General features: G+C 36.6%; 1 protein-coding gene across 5 annotated transcripts in view; it reads left to right on the forward strand.

Moving 5' to 3' along the window:
* The window catches only part of LOC134336470 (myelin transcription factor 1-like), a 63,918-nt gene that overhangs the window by 19,442 nt on the left and 22,940 nt on the right, over positions 1 to 21,536 (forward strand). For 4 of the 5 annotated variants that reach the window (XM_063030738.1, XM_063030760.1, XM_063030730.1 and 1 more), the window contains exons 7-18: positions 358 to 1,248; positions 3,670 to 3,804; positions 4,841 to 4,931; positions 5,952 to 6,059; positions 6,892 to 7,103; positions 7,546 to 7,748; positions 8,498 to 8,758; positions 10,578 to 10,732; positions 11,251 to 11,313; positions 11,447 to 11,515; positions 11,999 to 12,061; positions 13,577 to 13,660. In XM_063030738.1, coding sequence (XP_062886808.1) covers positions 358 to 1,248; positions 3,670 to 3,804; positions 4,841 to 4,931; positions 5,952 to 6,059; positions 6,892 to 7,103; positions 7,546 to 7,748; positions 8,498 to 8,758; positions 10,578 to 10,732; positions 11,251 to 11,313; positions 11,447 to 11,515; positions 11,999 to 12,061; positions 13,577 to 13,660 — 2,335 coding nt within the window. The remainder of the gene's footprint in view (positions 1 to 357; positions 1,249 to 3,669; positions 3,805 to 4,840; positions 4,932 to 5,951; positions 6,060 to 6,891; positions 7,104 to 7,545; positions 7,749 to 8,497; positions 8,759 to 10,577; positions 10,733 to 11,250; positions 11,314 to 11,446; positions 11,516 to 11,998; positions 12,062 to 13,576; positions 13,661 to 21,536) is intronic. The other variant, XM_063030747.1, reaches the window with a different exon arrangement.

Below are 21,536 nucleotides of genomic sequence, written 5' to 3' on the forward strand. Positions count from 1 at the left end.
CTTAAAATAAATCTAGAATATCCATACACCTGGACTTAGGTGACTCCTGATCAAGGCAATAGGAGATCTTTTAGAATAGTAACTGTTTTGTGTTCATATTGCATCTGTAAAAGATGATGAAATTGTAATGTGTAGTAAAACTCTCGAAGTCACCAAGTTATGTCCATTTCACTTCAGGATCTATCATGTGCTCACAAGTTTTGCACTTATCTAATTATTAAAGTGCATTTACAAGGTTTCCCTTGAACAATATCATTTACAATCATCGGAATAATAATACATTTACTGATAGAAGTTTAAATCTTCTGAATGTGCACAATTATAATGAATATTTAACTTACAAATGTTTTATTGCAGAGGTAAGGCATAAAGGGCTAGATGATAGACCTTACTGGGAGGATGGAGCCAAGAATGTCAGCACTCGAAAAGACGATTTTATTAGCTATCAGGAATTAGTTGCCAAATCACTTCTAAATCTTGGCAAAATAGTGGACGATACTGCCATTCCATCACTCCCAGACAAAAAGTCAAGTAACAGCGAGCCGCAACCTAATGAGACTTGCATTTATATGAAAGACAGCATGCATCAGGAAGCAACCGAAGAAGAAAGTGATTCTGGGAAGGAAATTATTGAAAGTGAGCCTGTAACTGAAGATTCTGAATGTGAAAAGGAAATTGACCAGGATCATGACTCAGCTGAAGAGCACGCTGGCAAAGATATGCTTCCATCTGCTGATGAAGCAAATGAAGAAGAAAGTAAAGAACTAAAGGACTCCACTGATTCCACTCACTGTAGTGAGCAGACAATTGTTTTCCATCAACAGTTTGATGAAGCTGATAAACAGGATGTGGAGGAGAACAAGACCACAGATGTGCAATGCAAGGACAGTGCTGAAGTAGTCATGCAGGTAGCACAAGAGACAGAACATGAAATTCGTTGTGAAGGACAACCAAAGTCAGAAAACTCAGCCTATGCAGAGGACAGTGTGGAGGAGTGCACTGATGAGAGCAAAAGTTTACACCCAAAGCCTGCAATAACTGAAGAGTCTGAAATGTATGACATGATGACAAAAGGAAATCTTGGGCTCCTTGAGCAGGCCATTGCCTTGAAAGCTGAGCAGGTGAAGATGAAAAGAGAAGATCTAAGCAGAGAGTCCAGGATATCAGTGGAACAAATGAGGCATATCCAGATTGAGGACAAGCCAAACAAATCTTTGGATTCCATCAGGAAGAGTCTTTATAGCAAAGGTAAGTGGCAGGCAGTAGCATGGATGACAATTACTTGATTATTATATGTACATGAATTTAATTTTCAATGCAGTGTACATTGTTATTCCACCACATTGAGCATAAAAAGTGCCGTACCATATGCATAAAATAGCTGATCACACACTGAGAAAATTACACAGACTCTGCAGCTGTGCTAGCTTTGAAGCCAGAGCTATTAAACACATTGAAACATTTCTCTGAATTATTCAACCAAGTATAGTTCAATAACACAAAACATTGAAAAAACAGCAGTTGATTATTTTGGCATTCTCGCATTTTACATTTGTAAAAAGTGAAGAGAACTTGAAATGAAGTGGTTTCTTATTTATCTATAATGTATCCAGTTGATGGGTTACAGGATGACTTACTGACTTAACACAGTGCATGGTGCTTTGTAGATAAGGTCTAGTTTCCAGCACTGCTGTGCAATGATCTCGGGTAGGCTGGCTCTGGGAGCTGTCCTCTGCATATTGGAAGGATAAAGAGTAAGTAGCCTTTGTCCCTGATTCCAATCACTAGTAAGTGACCTCTATTAAAAGTCTGCCTATAAAAGGGGGCATAACAGTAGTGGTTAAATCGTCCTGTCAGCATTCAGAGATGCCTCTCTGCAAAATCCTTTCTCTTGGATGTAGAAAGTGTTGTTGCTGCGGTATACCAGGATATGCCTCGATGTTCAGCAAACAAGGACAAGTAAGGAGAGAGAGAGAGAGAGAGAAAAAATTAGAAGCCATGAAATTGTGGTGCCGTGATACAGTGCAAATACTTAACACATTATTCTGAAATTCTTGACTCTTCTATTTTATGGAGTCATTTACCTGTTTAAAATAAATGGGTAGTGCTTCTGCTGAAATAGCAAGTGCGGAATTCAGACAAAGGCATTAAGTGTTTATACATTAATGTCACATGTAGTAATTTCAGTATGAGAGACTCAATGCATAAAGAATAAGCCATTTGTGACTATGTGTTAGAACAATAAATTATTGCAGAGGACTTTGATACAATTGAAAGAGCATCAGTAACACACCAATGAATAATGCAGTAGTCTATTTATTCCATGTGTGATTCATTTTTGAGATATAAATCCATCCTGAAATGACCATTAAGTAATAATTTGTAGGAAAGAACTATATATTTTTTTAATTTCACATTGCTGAATAGAGGAATTATAATTCACGGCCTTGGAATAATGGGCTTTTTACACTCATTATCAACTATAATCAACTGCAACCCGTGTAATTTTCCATATTTAATTGAATTACATTTTGTTCAGTGAAGATTGTATGAAACGATTATCATTTAAAATGTATCCTCAAATGTTCATTAACATACAGTTAGTTCAGTGTCTTTGTACTTCACTTGAATGAAACTTCAGAAATCCATCAGCAAAAGATTTGCCTATCACATGAGAAGGCTAGAGAGACTTCATAGTTGTGTTCAAAACAAGGAACAGCATACAAAATGCCAGGGTGGGGGGAGGGGCATGGTAGCATAGAGTTTAGCACAACACATTACAGTACCAGCAACCACCCCACCACTGTCCTGTAAGGAATTTGTACACTCTCCCCATGACCACGTGGGTTTCCTCTGGGTGCTCCGATTTCCTCCCACAGTCCAAAAACATACCGGTTGGCAGGTTAATTGATCATTGTCAATTATCCTGTGATTAGGCTAGAGTTAAATTGAGGTTTGCTGGGTGGCGTGGCTCAAAAGGCCAGAAAGGCCGTGCTGTATCACCATAATTTAAAAAAAAATTAAGTCCTGAACACTATTTCAAATTAAACTTGGCTAATTGTACGTGGGAATACTGATCCAAACCAGCAAAAGTAAATTTATAACTTATCATCATGGAGTTCTTCATACAAAGAGTAACAAATGTGTAGTACTAACTTACAGGCAAAAACTCATAAATCTGTTAAGAAAGAATTGCACATTCATAGGAAACTCTTGGGTGCATGAGATAACTAATAGTTTCTAGCATGCAAATCTATTCTGTGATTTTTCTTTAACTTACTATGCACTGGCCCAGTTCAGCAAGAGATAAGCAACACACATAAAATGGCAGAGGAACTCCACAGCTCAGGAGGGATTAACATTTCCAGCTGAGAAACTTCATCAGGATAACTTTCCCTCCATAGATGCTGCTTGACCTGTAGAGTTCTTCCAGCATTTTATATGTGTTGCTAAAGATTTCCAGCATCTGCAAAATCTCTTGTGTCTCAATAAAACATAGTTTGATTGGTGTACACTCATTAAGGCAGAGATTGTGAATGAAACAAGAACACAGGTTTTGCTCTGGTTTTCTGCTGCCAACATAAAATTATGTATCACATGTTTCCTGCAACTTTGGCTAGCAATATATAACACACAGTTCTGCTGTTTTTTTTATCTGCTGTTGTGTAGATCCCTCAAGACCAGAGAAAAGGGAAATCAAGTGCCCTACCCCCGGCTGTGATGGTACCGGTCACGTGACAGGATTGTATCCACACCATCGTAGTCTTTCAGGATGCCCGCACAAGGATAAAATACCTCCAGAAAGTGAGTAGAGCAGATCTGAACATGCACAGTCATCAGTAAATATCTGACTGCCGACCTCATGATGGATGGAAAGTCATGATAGAAAGAGCTGAAGGTGTTTGGACCTAGGACTCTGGTTGTGGAACTACTACAGCAATGTATAAAAGGTCCTGCTTTCCTTGTAGACGAAATTACTATTATATCAATACTAACACAGGGATAAAATCTTTTTGGTGATAGAAATATATGCATTTTTTATTTATATAATCGGTGATATAATTTTCCTAAATTAAATAGAATAACTTTCTAAACGCCAGCAGTTTTAGTTTAGAATGAGACTAGAGGAGGTGGTGAGGTGATCTGAGCCAATAATACATCACATATTAAATTTGACAATCCTGGTATTTAATGTCAACACAGGCCAAAGTCACTCAAGTAGTACCATCCTGTTTCCATTGATTTGCTGTTGGGAGCCATTCACATTGATGGCACTGTACACAGTCAATTCTTTTGCACCTTATTGTGTCATAGGCACATGGTTAAAAGAAAATAAAAAGTCCTTCAGTTGTTGACTTCTATGCAAACTAAGTACATACTGAGTTAGACAGACCACAGCGTTCAACTGCTGCTCTGTGCTAACTTAGCTGCACCTTAAATAATAAAGTTACTTTCAATGCCCGTGAGCAAGGAAGAAGAAAATCATTAAGATTTTTGCCCTTATAGCAATCCAATAATTCCTTCTGGAAATCATTGGGCATTGGTGGTAGATATGACAGTGCTATTCCTCAGTATGTTTCCTGTTCACCCTATCTGCCTTCTATCCTCCCAGCACCCCCTACAATCCTAGCCCAGCCTCTCGACCATTGCCTCCCATCAAGGTCAAGTACCCTGCCAGTGCTCACTTGTAAGGAATAGCCATTTAAATTCAGGTTAGACAAAGCTATCTTAAAAAATCTGCTGTAACAATGCTTTTCTGAACACCAATGTGAAGTTGTGATAGTGTTTACAAAAAGGCAGTAAGTCTTTGATACATTTTGCTTTTTCTTTGCGTATTCAGTCCTCGCCATGCATGAAAATGTTCTCAAGTGTCCCACACCAGGCTGCACAGGACAGGGACATGTCAATAGCAACCGAAACACACACAGGAGGTAAGGATTTTTTTTGACTCATACACCCAATTGTCTGTAATTGTTTAATATGCTGCACCCACTGCAAGGGATCTGAGAAGGAGGAGAGAAGCGAGGGCCCTCTCGCCATTCTTCACTAATTAGTTGAAATATGTGCTAAAACCCATGAAGTATTTGCCTCAGGATTAGAAAGATAATTAATGATGTTCCAATGTTAATAATGGGAATAATGTAACTCGTTAAGAAAATGTTAATTTGGAAGATCTGTTTTACATATGTATTTTCTTTAAAAATGAAATTCATTTTGAAATTTTAAATAAATAATATTGGACCCCATTGCTGGACTGCATGGAGAGTCCGTTGGTGGGGTTTAATGACAGTTTTGATTCTCTGACTCCTAGTGCCAGGACTTATTCAGTATGTATAGTCCCAGTTTCATAGCATATGTGTCTAAGTCCAGGACTTACATTATTTGATTAGTGTGACATATTTGGAACCATGGCCACCACTAGCATGACTTGACACAATGTTACAACTGTTCTAATTTATTGTAGTCCAGAAATAAATGTATTTGTATCTGTTTTTGTTTCCCCATGCACAATTATTTGTTTACTTATTGAGATACAGTGGGGAATAGGCCATTCCAGCCCTTCGAGCTGCACCACCCAGCAACCCCTGATTTAAACCTAGCCTAAACACAGAACAATTTACAATGACCAGTTAACCTTCTAACCGGTGCCTTTAAACTGTGGGAGGAAGCCGAAGCACCTCGGGAAAACCCATGCAGTCTACGGGTAGGATGTACAGTTTCTTTACAGATGACATCAGAATTGAACCCCGAACTCTGGTGCCCCAAACTGTAATAGCGTCACAATAACCATGGCTTTTAAAACAAAGAAATGCCTGAAATCAAAAGTTATTTGTTAAAGGTTCATAAGGACCCAATTACACAGATAGCCCCATGTTTCTATAAACTTTATTTTTTTTTGGGGCCAATCTGAAAAGTGAAGATAATCTGAATTACTATTCTTTTTGCCACAGCCTTTCAGGATGTCCTATTGCTGCTGCTGAGAAGCTAGCAAAATCTCATGAGAAGCAACATAACAACGAATCTCCTAAAAGCAGCCAAAGTTCTGACCGAGTGTTAAGGTATGTTTACCACCAAAGGCGCTAATGCAAAGAGAGCTGCAAAAGTTAAAGCAAATTAGAAAGACCTTCTGTGCAGTGCTATTTAGATTATCAGGAAATAATTACCAGACATCATAGTATAGGCACTGATTCAAGAATAGTATAAACTGTTCTTTGTATTATATCATCAGTTTTCGGATGAAAGTTCTACATAATATTATAATGAAGTTGATCTTTTCAAAGTAGATAATACAATTTTCAGATATATGGGAACATACCTAAAGCTTATTAGATAAGTTTACTCATTAGGAATTAAGATACAGTAGTCTTTGTATACAGTAATACATGACTTTTCATCTGTTGTAGGGTAATTTATATAAAATTCCATATTCTATCAGTGTGGTGTCTATTCATATAGTATGTCATTAAGGATTAATACTATTCTAATTCATATAATATACCATACAATATCAGTTTTGTGCTAATTCCATGTTTTCAGTGAATCTGCTGATATTAAGAAACTCAGAGTAATAAAATATGGAACAAGTTATCAACCTCAGCAAATTTTTGACGTTTGACATAGAGTTAGATTGCCATATGGTGTCCCTTATTGTTGACAATAGAGTAATTCTAATCCAGTGGCAGTCTTCGCTGTGAGTTGTTGTTCTCACATTTCCACTCTTGGAAATATCAATAGGATTATGTTTTAGCACAAATTAACATGATTTGTGAAAAATAGATAAACATTCAGGCTGTCTTTTGCATTATCAATGTTTTTTTCGAAATCAATGGAATGTGACACAGGCTTGGACGGAGCTTTGCCATTCAGTTTTTAACTCCTTGTAATTTCCAGGCCGATGTGCTTTGTGAAACAGTTGGAGATTCCGCACTACAGCTATAGACCTAATATGCTGCCAGTTACCCCTCGTGCTAACCTAGCAAAGGAGTTGGAGAAGTATTCCAAGGTCACATTTGATTATGCTAGTTTTGACGCACAAGTTTTTGGGAAACGTGTGATTGCTCCAAAACTTCAAACATCTGAAAGCTCACCGAAAACCTATAAATGTAAGCATGTGTTTTAAAACCCAAAACAATCGAATATTAACATTGAATGAAAGCTAAAAATTGCAGTCACTGTCAGTGATATTAAGAGTGACAGAAAACCAATTTATTTCATGCTTCAGATTAAGTACTACTAAATTGATTGTGTTATTAGCAATTTAGCATGGAAATTCAGTATAACAAAAGGACAAAACTGATTTTTGAAAGGCATATAAACATTTGACTTAAATATCTGCTTCATGATTATTTCCAATAGCATCTCAGCCAGATTAATAAGAAACATCATATTATGCTTGAAAAGCTTGGAACGATTCATAATATAGATCTCCAACAGCTAGCTCTCTTGATGTGATCCATACTATTTTGTAAACTATAGAATTAATATTCAAATTATTGGGAGTAGAATTTTCTTGACATTTTTGAAATTCAATGCTTTTTCACACAGCAAAACCATTCTCAAAGGCCTCCTCACCCAGTCACAGTATGTCTACCAACTATGTTAAAAGCTCATCCTCATCCAGTAACTATGACTATGCTCATGAAGCCGAAGCTGCACATATGGCTGCTACAGCTATCCTCAATCTATCAACACGTTGTTGGGAAATGCCGGAGAATCTAAGTACCAAGCATCAAGACCACCCCACTAAGGTAAATCATTCCACGCAATGACAATAAAAACAGCAAAATATTGGAAACACTCATCCATGGAGAAAAACGGAATTAACGTTTCAGGTCCTTTGCATCTGTTTTGATAAAGGGTCTTCAAAGATTAACTACTTTTCTTTCCACAGATGCTACTTGACCCGTGGAATGTGTCCCAACATTCTCTGGTTTTATTTCAGATTTCCAGCAAATGGACTTCTTTGATTTTCAGTTCCATTCTATTAATTGGGTTGTGTAGAAAATAGTAAGCAAGAAAAGTATAATTCAGGGGGTTGATTAATAAAGTGTTTTTTTTTCCAAAAGGCCAACTGCATTTTTACAGGAAGATGTGCTTGCTAAAGTTCATTATTACGTTCAGGTCATAGTGGTGTATTAAGTGTTTTGAGACATGCTTCATAAAGTTGTCACCAATGCATATTTCTACATCACTCCTTAAAGCAAGATGAATCACCATGGCAAATGTCCAGTGAACTTTGAGCACAGCATCAATACTTCTCAGTTTACCACATAATATGCCTATTTGTGTCAATGCATTTTTGCAATTTGCAGATAATTCCATAATACTCTAGAGTTATAATCATAAAACAGTATGCCCAGCCTCTTACAACGAAGTATAAAATCAATAATGTCAAATGGTAGTAACTACGCTTACTAAATTAATAAGATAATTAATAGTTTTTTTCAGAAGTATGAAAAATACTTTGTTGTGACATCCTTGTATAATTATTTTGCAGAACATGGACATTGAGGTAGATGAAAATGGAACTCTGGACCTCAGTATGAATAAGAAACGAAAAAGAGAGAATGTGTTTTCAGCTTTAAGTTCCAGTGTGAGGTCAGCTGAGTTATCATCCTCCTACCTTCATGGAAGCAGCAGCACATGTAGCAGTGTAATGGGTTCTCCGCAGTCAAGTCAAACATCTAAACAAGATGAATTTGATGGCCCTATTGACTACACAAAGCCTAGCAGACAAAGGGAAGAAGAATCTGAGGAGGTGAGCTCCTGGAAGTGTTGTCTGATTTATGATGTGAGAAAAAATAATCCTCTCTTTGTCTGTGCTCTTGTCATCATAACACATAACAAAGAATTTTGTTTCAGAACAAACTTAGTTGTCACACAACTGAAGCACCAGTTCATAACAAGTAATTTATTTCATTTGTACTTTCGCTTTCCCCCCTTGTCACCTACAAATAGTGAATGACTCATAAGGGTGACCTGAATTAATTCAGCATTCAATTTCTTCTTCTTGCCCAGTTAGACAGCTAAATTCTGCAACTGTCCCTACAGGAAATCTGTAGAATCAGAATCTGAGTTCATTATCACTGACGTAGGTCATAAAATTAGTCATTCTGCAGCAGTAGTACAGAGCAATACTCAATATATACTATAAATTATAAGAAGAAATGATATATATGTGTATATAAATTCAAATGAAATAATTAGTATAAAAAGAGAGCAAAAATAGTGAGGTTGAATACTTTATACTTTATTGTCGCCAAACAATTGATACTAGAACGTACAATCATCACAGCGATATTTGATTCTGCTCTTCCCGCTCCCTGGATTACAAATTTTAAATATTAAAAATATTAAAAACAGCCAAAAATAGTAAATATTAAAAATTTAAATTATAAGTCATAAATAGAAAATAGAAAAATGGAAAGTAAGGTAGTGCAAAAAAAACGAGAGGCAGGTCCGGATATTTGGAAGTATTTGAATACAGGGCAATGGCAGTGAATTTTTATCTTAAATTCCATTTGTGCTGTGTGATTGCTCTACTTTGAACATTCTCCCATTTTGTAATCCTTATTGCGAAATAGCAAATCAAGAAGTTGAAATTACAGTACATGGTTTTCCCTTTTACAAACAGTTTAAATTGTACATAAAAGACTAGACAGTGATGAACAAGCAGGCATTGGGGATTTTTGTGAACGTGAAGTGCAGGTTACAAACAGGTGCTTTCAATTAACTTACTCTTTCTCGATCCTTCGGTGAAAACACCTGGCGAGTGTGAAATCTAATTTTGCATTTAGACCCAGATCATTGGGGTAAAATTAGACCCCTAAGACTCTGGAACAGCTGGATTGAAGGTGTTCTAAGGTAGCATTTCCATTACATGCTGATCTGATTTAAATATCAATTTCTTAATACAGAGTGAATGTGAGTTTAAAAAAAAATTCAGCAAGTTGCAATGCAGCAGTATAGGAGCACTATCTAAATGTTGCATAGTCTTTTCATTCACAAAAATCCAACAGCATGTGAGGCATTTAATCTTAAATGTGCTGTCAGCACTAAGATTAGGTTTAAGAAATTGTAGGAAGGGAAAGGAGAGAGACCTTACTATGTGTTTGGGATGTAGATGGGTGAGAAGTGTGATAATAGTCTGTCAAAAACCAGAAGATCATGGTTGGGGTGATGTCAAGGTGACAGAAGTATCAACAAAGATCCATAAACAGCTAACTTAATTCAAAATAAATTTACATTAATATAACATGGATATGCTATCGGTCAGTTGTTACTACTGCCAGTGTTGTGCAAGTTAGGTTACATGTTGTTCAGACTGTTCCGGTAGCAGACTAGTGACTAGCAGCTCTTTGGAAAGTTCAAATCCTTCTAAAAATGGTTTACAATAAGTTCATAATCCATTTCCTCTAGCAAACAGACTGTTGTGCAACCATCATTTTGAAATGTTCAGTGTTTAATGAATTATGATTCCTGAAGAGTGGGAACTGACCTATTGTCATCACAGACCTTTGTAAGGTAAAGAAGAGCAGAGAGAATATTTCGCTAATCAAAACCCTCTGTGATTCTAGATGGAACCTGCCACCTCTTCATTCCCTTCCTCAGAAGCAGGAGATCTGGAAGTAATGGATGAAAGTATGGAAGATAAAAAATACCCAGGGGAAGTCACAAGTTCCAGTCTGAAACTGAAATTTTCATGCAAAGATGCCAAGAAAGAATTAATAACGTAAATAAGCTTATTGCTTGAATGTTTTGTAATGTGAATATAGGTAAAGTACAGAACGTATGAGTGTGTCTGGATGATATAATGAGATTTGTAACTAAGTGTTTGTTACTAAAGCATATTGTTACAGATTTAAGGTCCAGAACTGTCTTATTTGCTGAATTTTCAATTCCCATAAGTTCTGTAATGATACGTGTATGAACTATTATTCAGTTGCTCAGTGGTTGCCTTTTGTTGAATCACTAAGTAGTGACAGCAGTATAAGAAACTTATGATAAAGATTATTTCTCCTTTCAACTTGGTTATTACAGATTTTATAGTGCAAAAGAATCTGAGCAAGAACAATTTTAAATATTAAAGAATTGGTAGCTATATTATTTTGAGAAACCAGTTTGTTGTTAGATTATTAATTAGTTCAAGAATAGAGGACTAGTCAGATACTTTGCCTTTGGACATTTTCTGCAGTATAAAAGGATGATCCCCCATTCTAAGTTTTCTGTGTTTCTTCAACAATCTTTCAGCTGTCCAACTCCTGGATGTGATGGCAGTGGTCACATCACTGGAAATTATGCCTCACACCGCAGGTATTTTGTGTGTGGATTCTTTTATGCAATTGCTACTGAATTATTTGCAATAAAAAAAATCAGTAAATGTTTTGCTTGTCTGGTGTTGTAAAACTTCCTCTTTATTCAATCCTTCTGCTTTTTTCTGTTGCAGTCTTTCTGGTTGTCCTTTGGCAGATAAAAGTCTAAGAAACTTAATGGCTGCTCACTCTTCAGAACTCAGGTACATCTACTTTTAAAATTTTTAATTATTTTAGTAATTTACCAATAAAATTTCTCTAGGGAAATCTTATTGCTGCAATTAGCAATGGCTATTTGTTCAATCATTTAAAAAATATATCGACTCTACAATGGCAGTCTATAAGGAGCAAATTTTATTTAGAATTTGCTGAACCATTAATAAGGCTTCTGCTTTTTTGAAAAATTATTTTCAGAATAGATTATATTTTCATTGAGTCAGGCTTCTATCTGCAAAGGTATGCTGAATAGATAAATGCTTGCTTCTGCTATTTTTCCATAATTTTTAGAGAAAAGTTGCAGGAAATGGCCTTTTACAAGATCAATAAATCTATGTGTATTGAATCTTAGTGCTGTTAAAGCTACATTACATGATTCAGTTTGAAAGCTACCATTTTGATAGTCATAATGAATTGCAGGTGAGAGGAATTTGCAGGAGATGCTCAACTAACTTTCCTTTCATCTTAAGGTGCCCAACTCCTGGTTGTGATGGATCAGGTCATGTGACAGGGAACTATACTTCTCACAGAAGGTGAGCATCACAACAGTAATGAGTAAAAGCACTTTAATAATATCAGATATGTTTTTTCGTGCTGAGATTTGCTGATCTAGTCCATTGTTTCCAAAACTAAAATCTGCAAAACTTGAAAGAACTTCAGTGAGACTCTCACATTTCCGTCCAAGTCTGTGTCTACCTTATTCTGGGAGCAGTGTGTTGAAAAAGTTTGGAGTTCAGTTTTTATGTGTCACTTCATTGCTTACCTTTGTGTATACACCATGCTTTATTGGTTTCCTTTAGCTGGAGACAATGGGAGAAGATTCTCCATGAAGTTGTCAGTATTTGGAAATGATCCTGACACAGCAATATCTGGAAATTTCTGTAGCAGTTTTAACTTACTGTGTATAACATAGAACTATTCTAAACTCTTCTGTGCTGGACAATTTAAAGTACAAGGATTAAGTAAGAAGTAAAATATCCTATACATCACCTCAGAGTTAATAAGGTCTCAGTTTACTGGTAATTACTTTCTGTGCAATGAACAGTAATTTTTTATTTGAATTCTGAACATTTTTAAACTGTTCAATTAGAGTACTGTTTAATTAACTTTTAGGCTCCTAATCTGTTTTATTAATCAATGTCCTAACTTCATTTTTCATTTTTAAATTAATGACAAAGTAGTCAAATAGTTTGTTACAAGATATCTCTTCTGAACAATCTAAGAATTATACACTTAACAGAATGAATGACTACCCTGAAAGGATTTTATGCTGCAACTAAAGAATAAAAATTACTGTTGGCAATAATAATGTATGAAGACTTATTAATGTTATATGCTCACTACTTCAATTGAGCTGAAAGTTTAATTTAAATGCACAATTACGTCCACAAATAAAACTGACGGAAAAGTGCTGCAGAAAATCCCTGATTTGGCACCAAACAGGGCCTGTTGATTCATTACCCAGATTGACAGTTCCAAAGCTCCGCCAGATGCCCACTAGTACTGCAAGCTCCTCTGACCAAGTTAGTGGCCAAAAATATATGGTAGAATAGACTCAGTATATTGAAATGAACACTGATTGTACCTCCTATATGTTAGTAAATTCAAGAATGTTTTCTCTGTTCCAAAATGTGCTGTTCATCAGTAGGAAACCTGGGCTAGTTTACCTCCCAGACCCTTACAGCTGAAGGTTAGAACAGCCTCAGGGTCACCTGAGTTTGTACTATCCCAGAACCACAGTAGGATACCTATTCCTTAGGATCAATCCACCGATATGTGAAAATAGTACATAGATCTACAAAAGGCTTGGGTTTCTAGATGGTAAGAATTAGTGGGCAAACAGTCTACCTCCTAGATAGCTACCTAAAAGTTAATATCTAATCTATTAAGTCTACATCATCTATATCACAAAAGTTAATTTCATCCTAAGTGTCTTCTCAACTAATGCACAGCAATCAAAATGATTCATCTGCATGAAATGTGTTAATATTGAACAGCAGTAGCCATCTCCATCATCATCAGTCAATCTTAATCTGGTTGATTTACAGTTTGTCAGGTTGTCCACGTGCTAAGAAAAGTGGACAGAAATTGACTCCTACCAAGGATGATAAGGAGGATCCTGAGCTCATGAAGTAAGTTTTCCTGTGGCAGAAGCCATTTCTGTTGTGTGTCATATCATCCCCTACGAGAAAAATTGTTGAAAATCTGAACAACTGACACATCATGTAAAAGGTAGCCTCCAACTTGATGGCATGAGCATCAAATATTTCTAACTTCTGGTAATTTTCCCCCCCACCCCCTTCTCTCTTCTTCCATTCCACATTCTGGTTCCCCTCTCATCCCTTCTCTTCTCACCTGCCTATCACCTCCCTCTGGTGTTCCTTCTCCTTCCCTTTCTTCCATGGTCCATTGTCCTCTACTATCAGATTCCTTCTTCTTCAGCCCTTCACCTCTTCTACCTATTGCTTCCCTGTTTCTTGCTTCATCCCCCCCTCCCCCACCCACTCACCTTCCTCCTCACCTGGTCTCACCTTCTTATTCTGACTTCTTCTCCCTTCCTTTCCAGTACCGATGAAGGATTTCAGCCCAAAACATCGACTGTTCATTCCCCTTCATTATACTGCCTGACTAGCTGAGTTCCTCCAGCATTTTGTGTGTGTTGCTCAAGGTTTCCAGCATCTGCAGAATCTCTTGTGTTTACATCCTGTACATGGGTCAGCGTGTTTTTTGCTAAGCACGCCAGTGTTAGCTGCAGATCATGCAATAACAGAAACAACTGAAAGGCTTATATCAGCATTAGCCAAGCTCCAAAGGCACTTTAGAAAATCAATTTGTAAAACAAAGAGTAATTACCAAAAACGGCAGAGGTGACGAAAGGTTTGTTTGATGAGATAGATTTTGAAGATATTTTTGTAGGTGTTGAGAAATAAAGTGGATGTGAGTGTGTGGGAAGATAATCCCAGTTTGGAAGGCTGCAAAGGTTCAAAGTGCCATCACTAGTCATTAGAGAGCAACTCAAATTGGAGAAATAGAAGTCATACTGCTGAATAAAACATTTGAGGTAAGTGAGGACACAAGCATGAAAGAAATTAAAAGAAGCATGCTTTGAGGTCTGTGTATCAGTTAAGTGTTTGAGGGGTGGGGAAGTGTGAAGGTGAATGGGCAAGTTTGTTAAATCAACCAACATACATCAAAGTTGCTGGTGAACGCAGCAGGCCAAGCAGCATCTATAGGAAGAGGCGCAGTCGACGTTTCAGGCCGAGACCCTTCGTCAGGACTAACTGAAGGAAGAGTGAGTAAGGGATTTCCTTCAGTTAGTCCTGACGAAGGGTCTCGGCCTGAAACGTCGACTGCGCCTCTTCCTATAGATGCTGCTTGGCCTGCTGCGTTCACCAGCAACTTTGATGTATGTTGCTTGAATTTCCAGCATCTGCAGAATTCCTGTTGTTTAAGTTTGTTAAATCACTCACTGATACACATCCAGGAGGTGCACTTAAAAATAAATGATATAATTCTGATAACCTCTTAGAAGATATCAAGTCTATAAAGCTGATTGCTTTCACACAACCGTACAGTTTGTTAAATCTCACAATGATATACCAAGGAGGTGTATGTAATAATAAATGATACACTTCTGATAACTTCTTAGAAGGTATCAAGTCTATAAAACTGATTATTTTCACACAACTGTATAGAAGCTGTTTATTTTGTCACAGTATTGCAAAATAGTGAAGGTAAAAGTCGAGTTGCTTAAAATCTTTAGTCAGTAGCAGAACATGTTAATACGCAGTTTAAAAACTGTGACTTGAATATCCACTAATGGTTGGAAAGCTCTGTGCATACCCGTGTCTCCAGAGCTCATCAGGTGACATGCATTGAACTGAATTGACTTTATTACATACATCCTTCATATACATGAGGAATAAAAATCTTTATGTTATGACTCCATCTAAATGTGCAATGTGCAATTTATAGTAATTTATAATAAATAGTATGTACAACAGGATAGTCACTATAACATAGAAATACAGTTGTGTCAGCATGCATTAAACAGTCCGATGACCTGGTGGAAGAAGCTGTCCTGGAGCCTGTTGGTCTTGGCTTTTATGCTCTGTAGTACCATTTCTCGGATGGTAGCAGCTGGAATAGATTGTGGTTGGGATGGCTTGGGTCCCCAATGATGCTACAGACCGTTTTTACACACCTGTCCTGAATAGTGGGAAGTTCATGTCTACAGATATACGGGGCTGTCTGCACCACTCTCTGCAGAGTCCTGTGATTAATGCTTTGTAGAGCAGGGGAAAAGGTACTTTGGCCCATCTGATCTATGCTATCCAAGCTTGTCCCATATGCCAATGTTTGGCCTATATTCTTGCAAGCCTTTCCTATCTATGTATCTATCCAACTGTCGTTCAGAAGTTGTTATAGAACCTGCATCAACCATTTCCTCTGGCAGCTCATTCCATATACATAGCACCCTTTGTGTAGAAAATAGTTGCCCCTCAAGTTCCTATTAAATTTCTCCCCCTCTCACTATAAACCTATGCCCTCCAGTTCTTGATATCCCAAACTTCATGATTTTATACATCTCTAAAAGATCTCCTCTTACTCTTCCCACATCCATGAAACAATGTCCTAGCTTCTAAGCAATCCATGATGGACAATTCCCACATTTCAGGAAAAAAGTTAAAAATATTTATGCATAGAATTAGGCTCATAGTGGGATAGACAACATGGTTTACATTTTTTGTAAAACGAACTGTCTTGTCATAAATAAGTAATTGGCTTCAAATAATAAAGTGAAAAAGAAATTAATTTAGAAATAATAGTCATTGTTGATCTAAAAACAGCACACAGTGGTTTGAAATGTTCCTTGGTGATTATTATCTACTGAGACAAATGCTATAATGTTGGCAGGGCAGAAGAGCCTTGTACTGCCGACGTATACTAATCCCTGCTAAAAATAAGTACTTTGGTTCCAACTACGGGTATCATATTCGGTGTCCAAAAAAAACAATTTTCAGTTATTTCCACTTCCAATGCTGAACAACTTCAAGAACAATTTGCAATGTATTTATTGTGTGGACTGCACATACTTAGTTTTAAAAGGTGATCAAACAATATCTTGCAACAATAGTAAAGGTTAACTGTGTACATTCATTTAGAAATATTTGCTTTTGATATAAAAAAATGCATTTTAACCTCCCTTTGTGTGGAGCAGAGGCAGTCAGTGGTGTAGTGGCATCAGCACCAGACTTGAGGGTGAATGGTCCGACCAGCTCCTTGCATGCTTTCCATCCATGCTGGGTTGAGTGTCAAGTTAGCAACTCAGCTTCGTAAAACAAAAACAGTCAAATGCTACGGAAACGGCAAAAATGCCGCCCAATGCACCACAAGGTGGGAAAAGGGCAACAATGTGTTTAGCATAGAGGGGAAGTCTGGTGGTGGAATACTGCAATAAGATACCTGCTAAGTATAAACTGGCCACAAGCATTTGGAAGTGATGCTGAGGTCTCTTGATGGCAAGAATCAATGGGCAGGCCACGTAATTTTCAGATAGCCACCTGAAAGACATTATCTCATCTAGTAAGTGTTCATATCTACTATCACTATTAGTAATATCTTCTCAAATAATGTATGTATCTTTTTCATTATTGTTTATTGTAATTTACAAATTGAATGCTTTTCTCAGACAGGTGAAAAATTGGAATCTCTGTATGGTAAACTTAACATCCATAAAACTGATGACTTTGAATAGGTTCTATAAAAGATCCAACATTAGTTAACATAGTTGTGAACGTAGTAGATTTTTGTGTTTAAAAGTGAAGTAAAATTTAAGGAAATCAATGTCTTCAGGAAGCACCAACTTAGTGGGTTTGGGGTGGCAAATGGGGTTACAATAAAGTTTTCAACAGGGTAGGTAGTTCAGTAGTTTTATAGGTGGTGAGAATAAAACAAGCACAATGACTCATGAGAATCCTTGACCTCCAACCTTTCAAAATGGAGAGGAAGCTTTTGGGATGTTAATAACACAAGTGTAAACAGCGGAAAGAGTGTATTTCCCTTGAGCCATTTCCTCTCTCCACCTGGAATCTTTTGCCCATAGGGAAGATCAGAAATGTCTGTTTCAGGAGTTTGGTGTCAGTCATGGAAATTACATGGTTCGCTTATGCTGCTAGTAGACCTAAGGGTTTTAGCAGAACCACCTCTTGTAGGCAACTCACCACTGCCTTGAGGTGCCTCCCAAAGTTAGTCCATGTGTGAGATGTATGTAGAGGATAGGAATCTTTGCTGTTCATCTTCATTTTCAAACATTTTTTTCCTTGTACGTTCACAGACTCTCGGGAGCCACATCTCACCTAGCTCGGCATTTATGTAGTATTTCATTTTACTTTATGGAATCATGATAATAGTACAGAATAAAAAAAGCAAAATACCACAGATGCTGGGAATCAAAACAGAACCAGAAAATTCCAGAAATGTTCAGCATGTCAGGCAGCATTTTTGGAGAAACAGGTTCCAATCAAAGGCTTTTTTATTAATTTATGTTGTCAAATCCACAGAATAAATAGATGTTAACAAACCTGATAAAAGATCATTGTCTGCACCTATTTCTGTTTCACATACATTGCCTGACTGCTGAGTATTTCGATGTCTTGATCTAAAATCAATTGAACAAAACATTGTTAATGAAGTTCAAAACCAAAATAATGCAAATGATGGAAATATGAAATAAAAGGAGCAAATTTGGGAGATGTCAGTAGACATTCTCTGAGATAAACGAATAGAGTTAACTTAAGTTTGATGACCTTTCAATGACCTCCTGAACCTCTTGAGTTCTTTTTTGTTTTTAGTAAAATGAAGAATAAGATGTATGCTTGTGTATTATCATTTGACACAGTCTGCTTCCATTTAAACTCTTATGCTGTGTTTTCATTGAAGTATATACTGGGCCATTACCAATTCATCACTTCCATTCAAACTGTTCTTCCTGACTGTGCAGCTTTAGCTATTAACTGCACAGAATGGATGTGGATTTGGATTTTGTTCAGTTTTTTTTAAATGGAGATGATACTAGGTTAAATTGTAGTTAGATTCCCTCTCTTTAGTCATAATTGGACAAAAGCCACCAGCCTAGTAATTGTTCTTTACAGGTGGAATAACCAGAGGAGCACAATAAGTATAAGTCTGAAAGCCAGCACAAGTTGGGCATCAGGCCTCATTTGCGTCATTTCAATGAGCTGCCTGTTGATTCTTCCAAAGGCTTCGTGCCTGTTTAAACAATCAAATATTCAATCTGATCACTGCTCTACCCGCGGTAATTCATTACATTTCCATACAGATTTGTGCAATGCTGCTTCAGATTATTGGATCAAGCATCTTTAAGGCATTCTTAGGGCAGAAAACATCACCTCAAAAATTTGGCACATTTTTCCCACAAGATATATGTAATGCAATTACAATTTGTCCACCAACAAATTCTTGTTAAAATAATCCCCACAGAAGGACTTGTTCTTATAGTTGAGGTGAAATAGCTCTGTAATAAGCATATTCATTGCAAGATATGCTTGTTTTGTTATACACTAGCGGCTTCCATTTATGCCTGTTCACCTTTTTAGATTGCTGTGGTTTGCATCTGTATAGTTGATGATAATGTAATAGGAGTACCAGTAATGTGACCTTCACAGCAGCATATTCCCAAATTAATGGAAGCGGTTAATAACTGATTCAAGGTTTCAATCCTGAATTTACACCCACTCTCCTGATGGATGAATGTCATTATTAAAACTTAATTTAGAATTATTCTAATAACGTTACTAAACTGCATTGCTAAACACTTCTCTGAAAATTATGTTCTTGAGGAGGTTTATCTAATGTACAGGATAAAACTACAGTTGATGTATCATTATCCAGAATATTTATATCAAGTAATTTTTCAAAGTAGAGTTCCTTTTTTTTTGCCTCATGCCATAAAAAATCATTAAACCAAATGGACCATGGTGATTGACAACTATGCAGCTGTATAATTATAAAGGCACTCCAGTCTATATTTAAAATAACTTTTATATTATTTTCTTAGTTTGCAGGTCTATTAAGTTGTGAGATCAAATTCTTATAATTATTTTTATTTTAGTTTATTTGAGATTCAGTGCGGAGTAGGTCCTTCTGGCCCTTTGAGCCGCACTGCCCAGCAATCCCCTAATTTAGTCCTAGCCAATTAACCTACCAACCAGCACATCTTTGGACTGTGGGAGGAAACCGGGACATGTGGAGGAAACCCACACGATCATGGGGAGAACATACAAACTCCTTACAGGCATGGGCGGAAATTGAACCCAAGTCGCTTGTAGTGTAAAGTGTTGTGCTAACCGCTATGCTACTGGGTTTCCCCCAGTTTCTAGATCTCCAATATGATCTTTTGATTAATATTCCATAAAATAGATCAACAAGCTACTTTATTACAGTTAAATGTTACAATTGAGCCTCAACTTTAGCAATTGGGAGCAATTTCTGGTGTCTAAACCTCAAAGATTTGGCCTTTGGTTGCACCATCACTGACCGATTATATATACATTTAGTATGCATTTATTATACTTCAGCAATGGCACCTTTAAAATCTTTCTCCTGTAGGGTTAAACAGTATGCAGTTTGACACAGTACATTTATAAGACTAACAGGAAACACAGGCACTAGGCTATGACATTAGTTGTGATGGAAGCATAAAATGAGCAGTTGACCTCCAGTCTGATTTTCTTATTCCACAGAATGTAAGCTGAGCTATGAATTTACAGTTACATGTTTTACAGTTCTGCCCAAGACCACTTTCAAGAAGAATATGAATTTTGAAAACCGTGCTGAATATATTTTGCTGTGGTTTTACTAGCCTTCCAAACTGCTTTTACTCATATAATTTTTGCAAACATTAGCACAAAGTGGAAATTTTGTGTTAATGAGAGCTAAAAAATGATACATTTAAATAATGAACTCAGTAATGCTGAAGTACAATTATCTTAAGATTTATTGCCTTATACTTTAGAGGAAGGGTAGCATATGGAAGAGCAATGTTTAACAGCCTCTTTCCCAGTTGTAACTCTCAGTGCATTTTATATCAAGGGACTGCTGTTTAATTTATCAATTATCGCTGTGCATGCTAAAGGAACAATTTGCACCAGATGCTAAGTATAACAAGTTTAGTTTTTCTAATTGGCATTGCCAAGTTCTTTTTATTATTTCTTTGATATGGTTATGTATATATGTAGCTAAGTGTACTCTTCTGGTTAAAGCCTCGTTAGAAATTAGGAGTGATTGGATCTCCACAGCATAAAGCCATGCTGACTGTCACTAGTAACTTCATGGTTTTCCAAATGTGATTACATCCTGTCCTTAAGAATGTCCTTCAGTAATTGTCTTATCACTAATATAAGATTCATTTGCACATAATTTCCTGATTAAAAATCATATCAAACCTAACATTCCATCTTTCCTGAAATTTCTCCACCTTTTGCTTCTCCATCATATATAATCGTAGAACGGAGCTCATGGGGAAAAGTTAAGGGTTTTCTCCCCAAACAAAATGAAAGTGATTTATTGTCTTTTACATGGCATAAAATCATTATTTTAATTAAAAGCCATGAAATACACTTCAAGATGTAATATTCTGAGAGTCAGTCTAATCCTTATGTAACTAACATCATCAAGCAAGGATAACATAAATAAATGCAGTTTTCACTATATTTTTTCAGCAAAATTCCTCTTAAAACTTAGCCCAGGTCAATGGGCACATCACAGAATTTTGTCCCGTTTAAATTATATTTATTTGTGATCTTTGCCTTCAATTTAAAAACATCATGTATAAGTAAGCCTTATCCACAAAACTTTTAATAATAATGAAATTGATAATTAATTATGAAATCATTATAATTGGGAATGTTCACTAATCGTTGTATTTACAAGAAATTCCTAAAGTTAAAATGAAATTTATGACCAAAAGTAATCAGCAATATGTTT

Source organism: Mobula hypostoma, chromosome 2, assembly GCF_963921235.1.
Source record: "Mobula hypostoma chromosome 2, sMobHyp1.1, whole genome shotgun sequence".
Lineage (NCBI taxonomy): Eukaryota > Metazoa > Chordata > Chondrichthyes > Myliobatiformes > Myliobatidae > Mobula > Mobula hypostoma.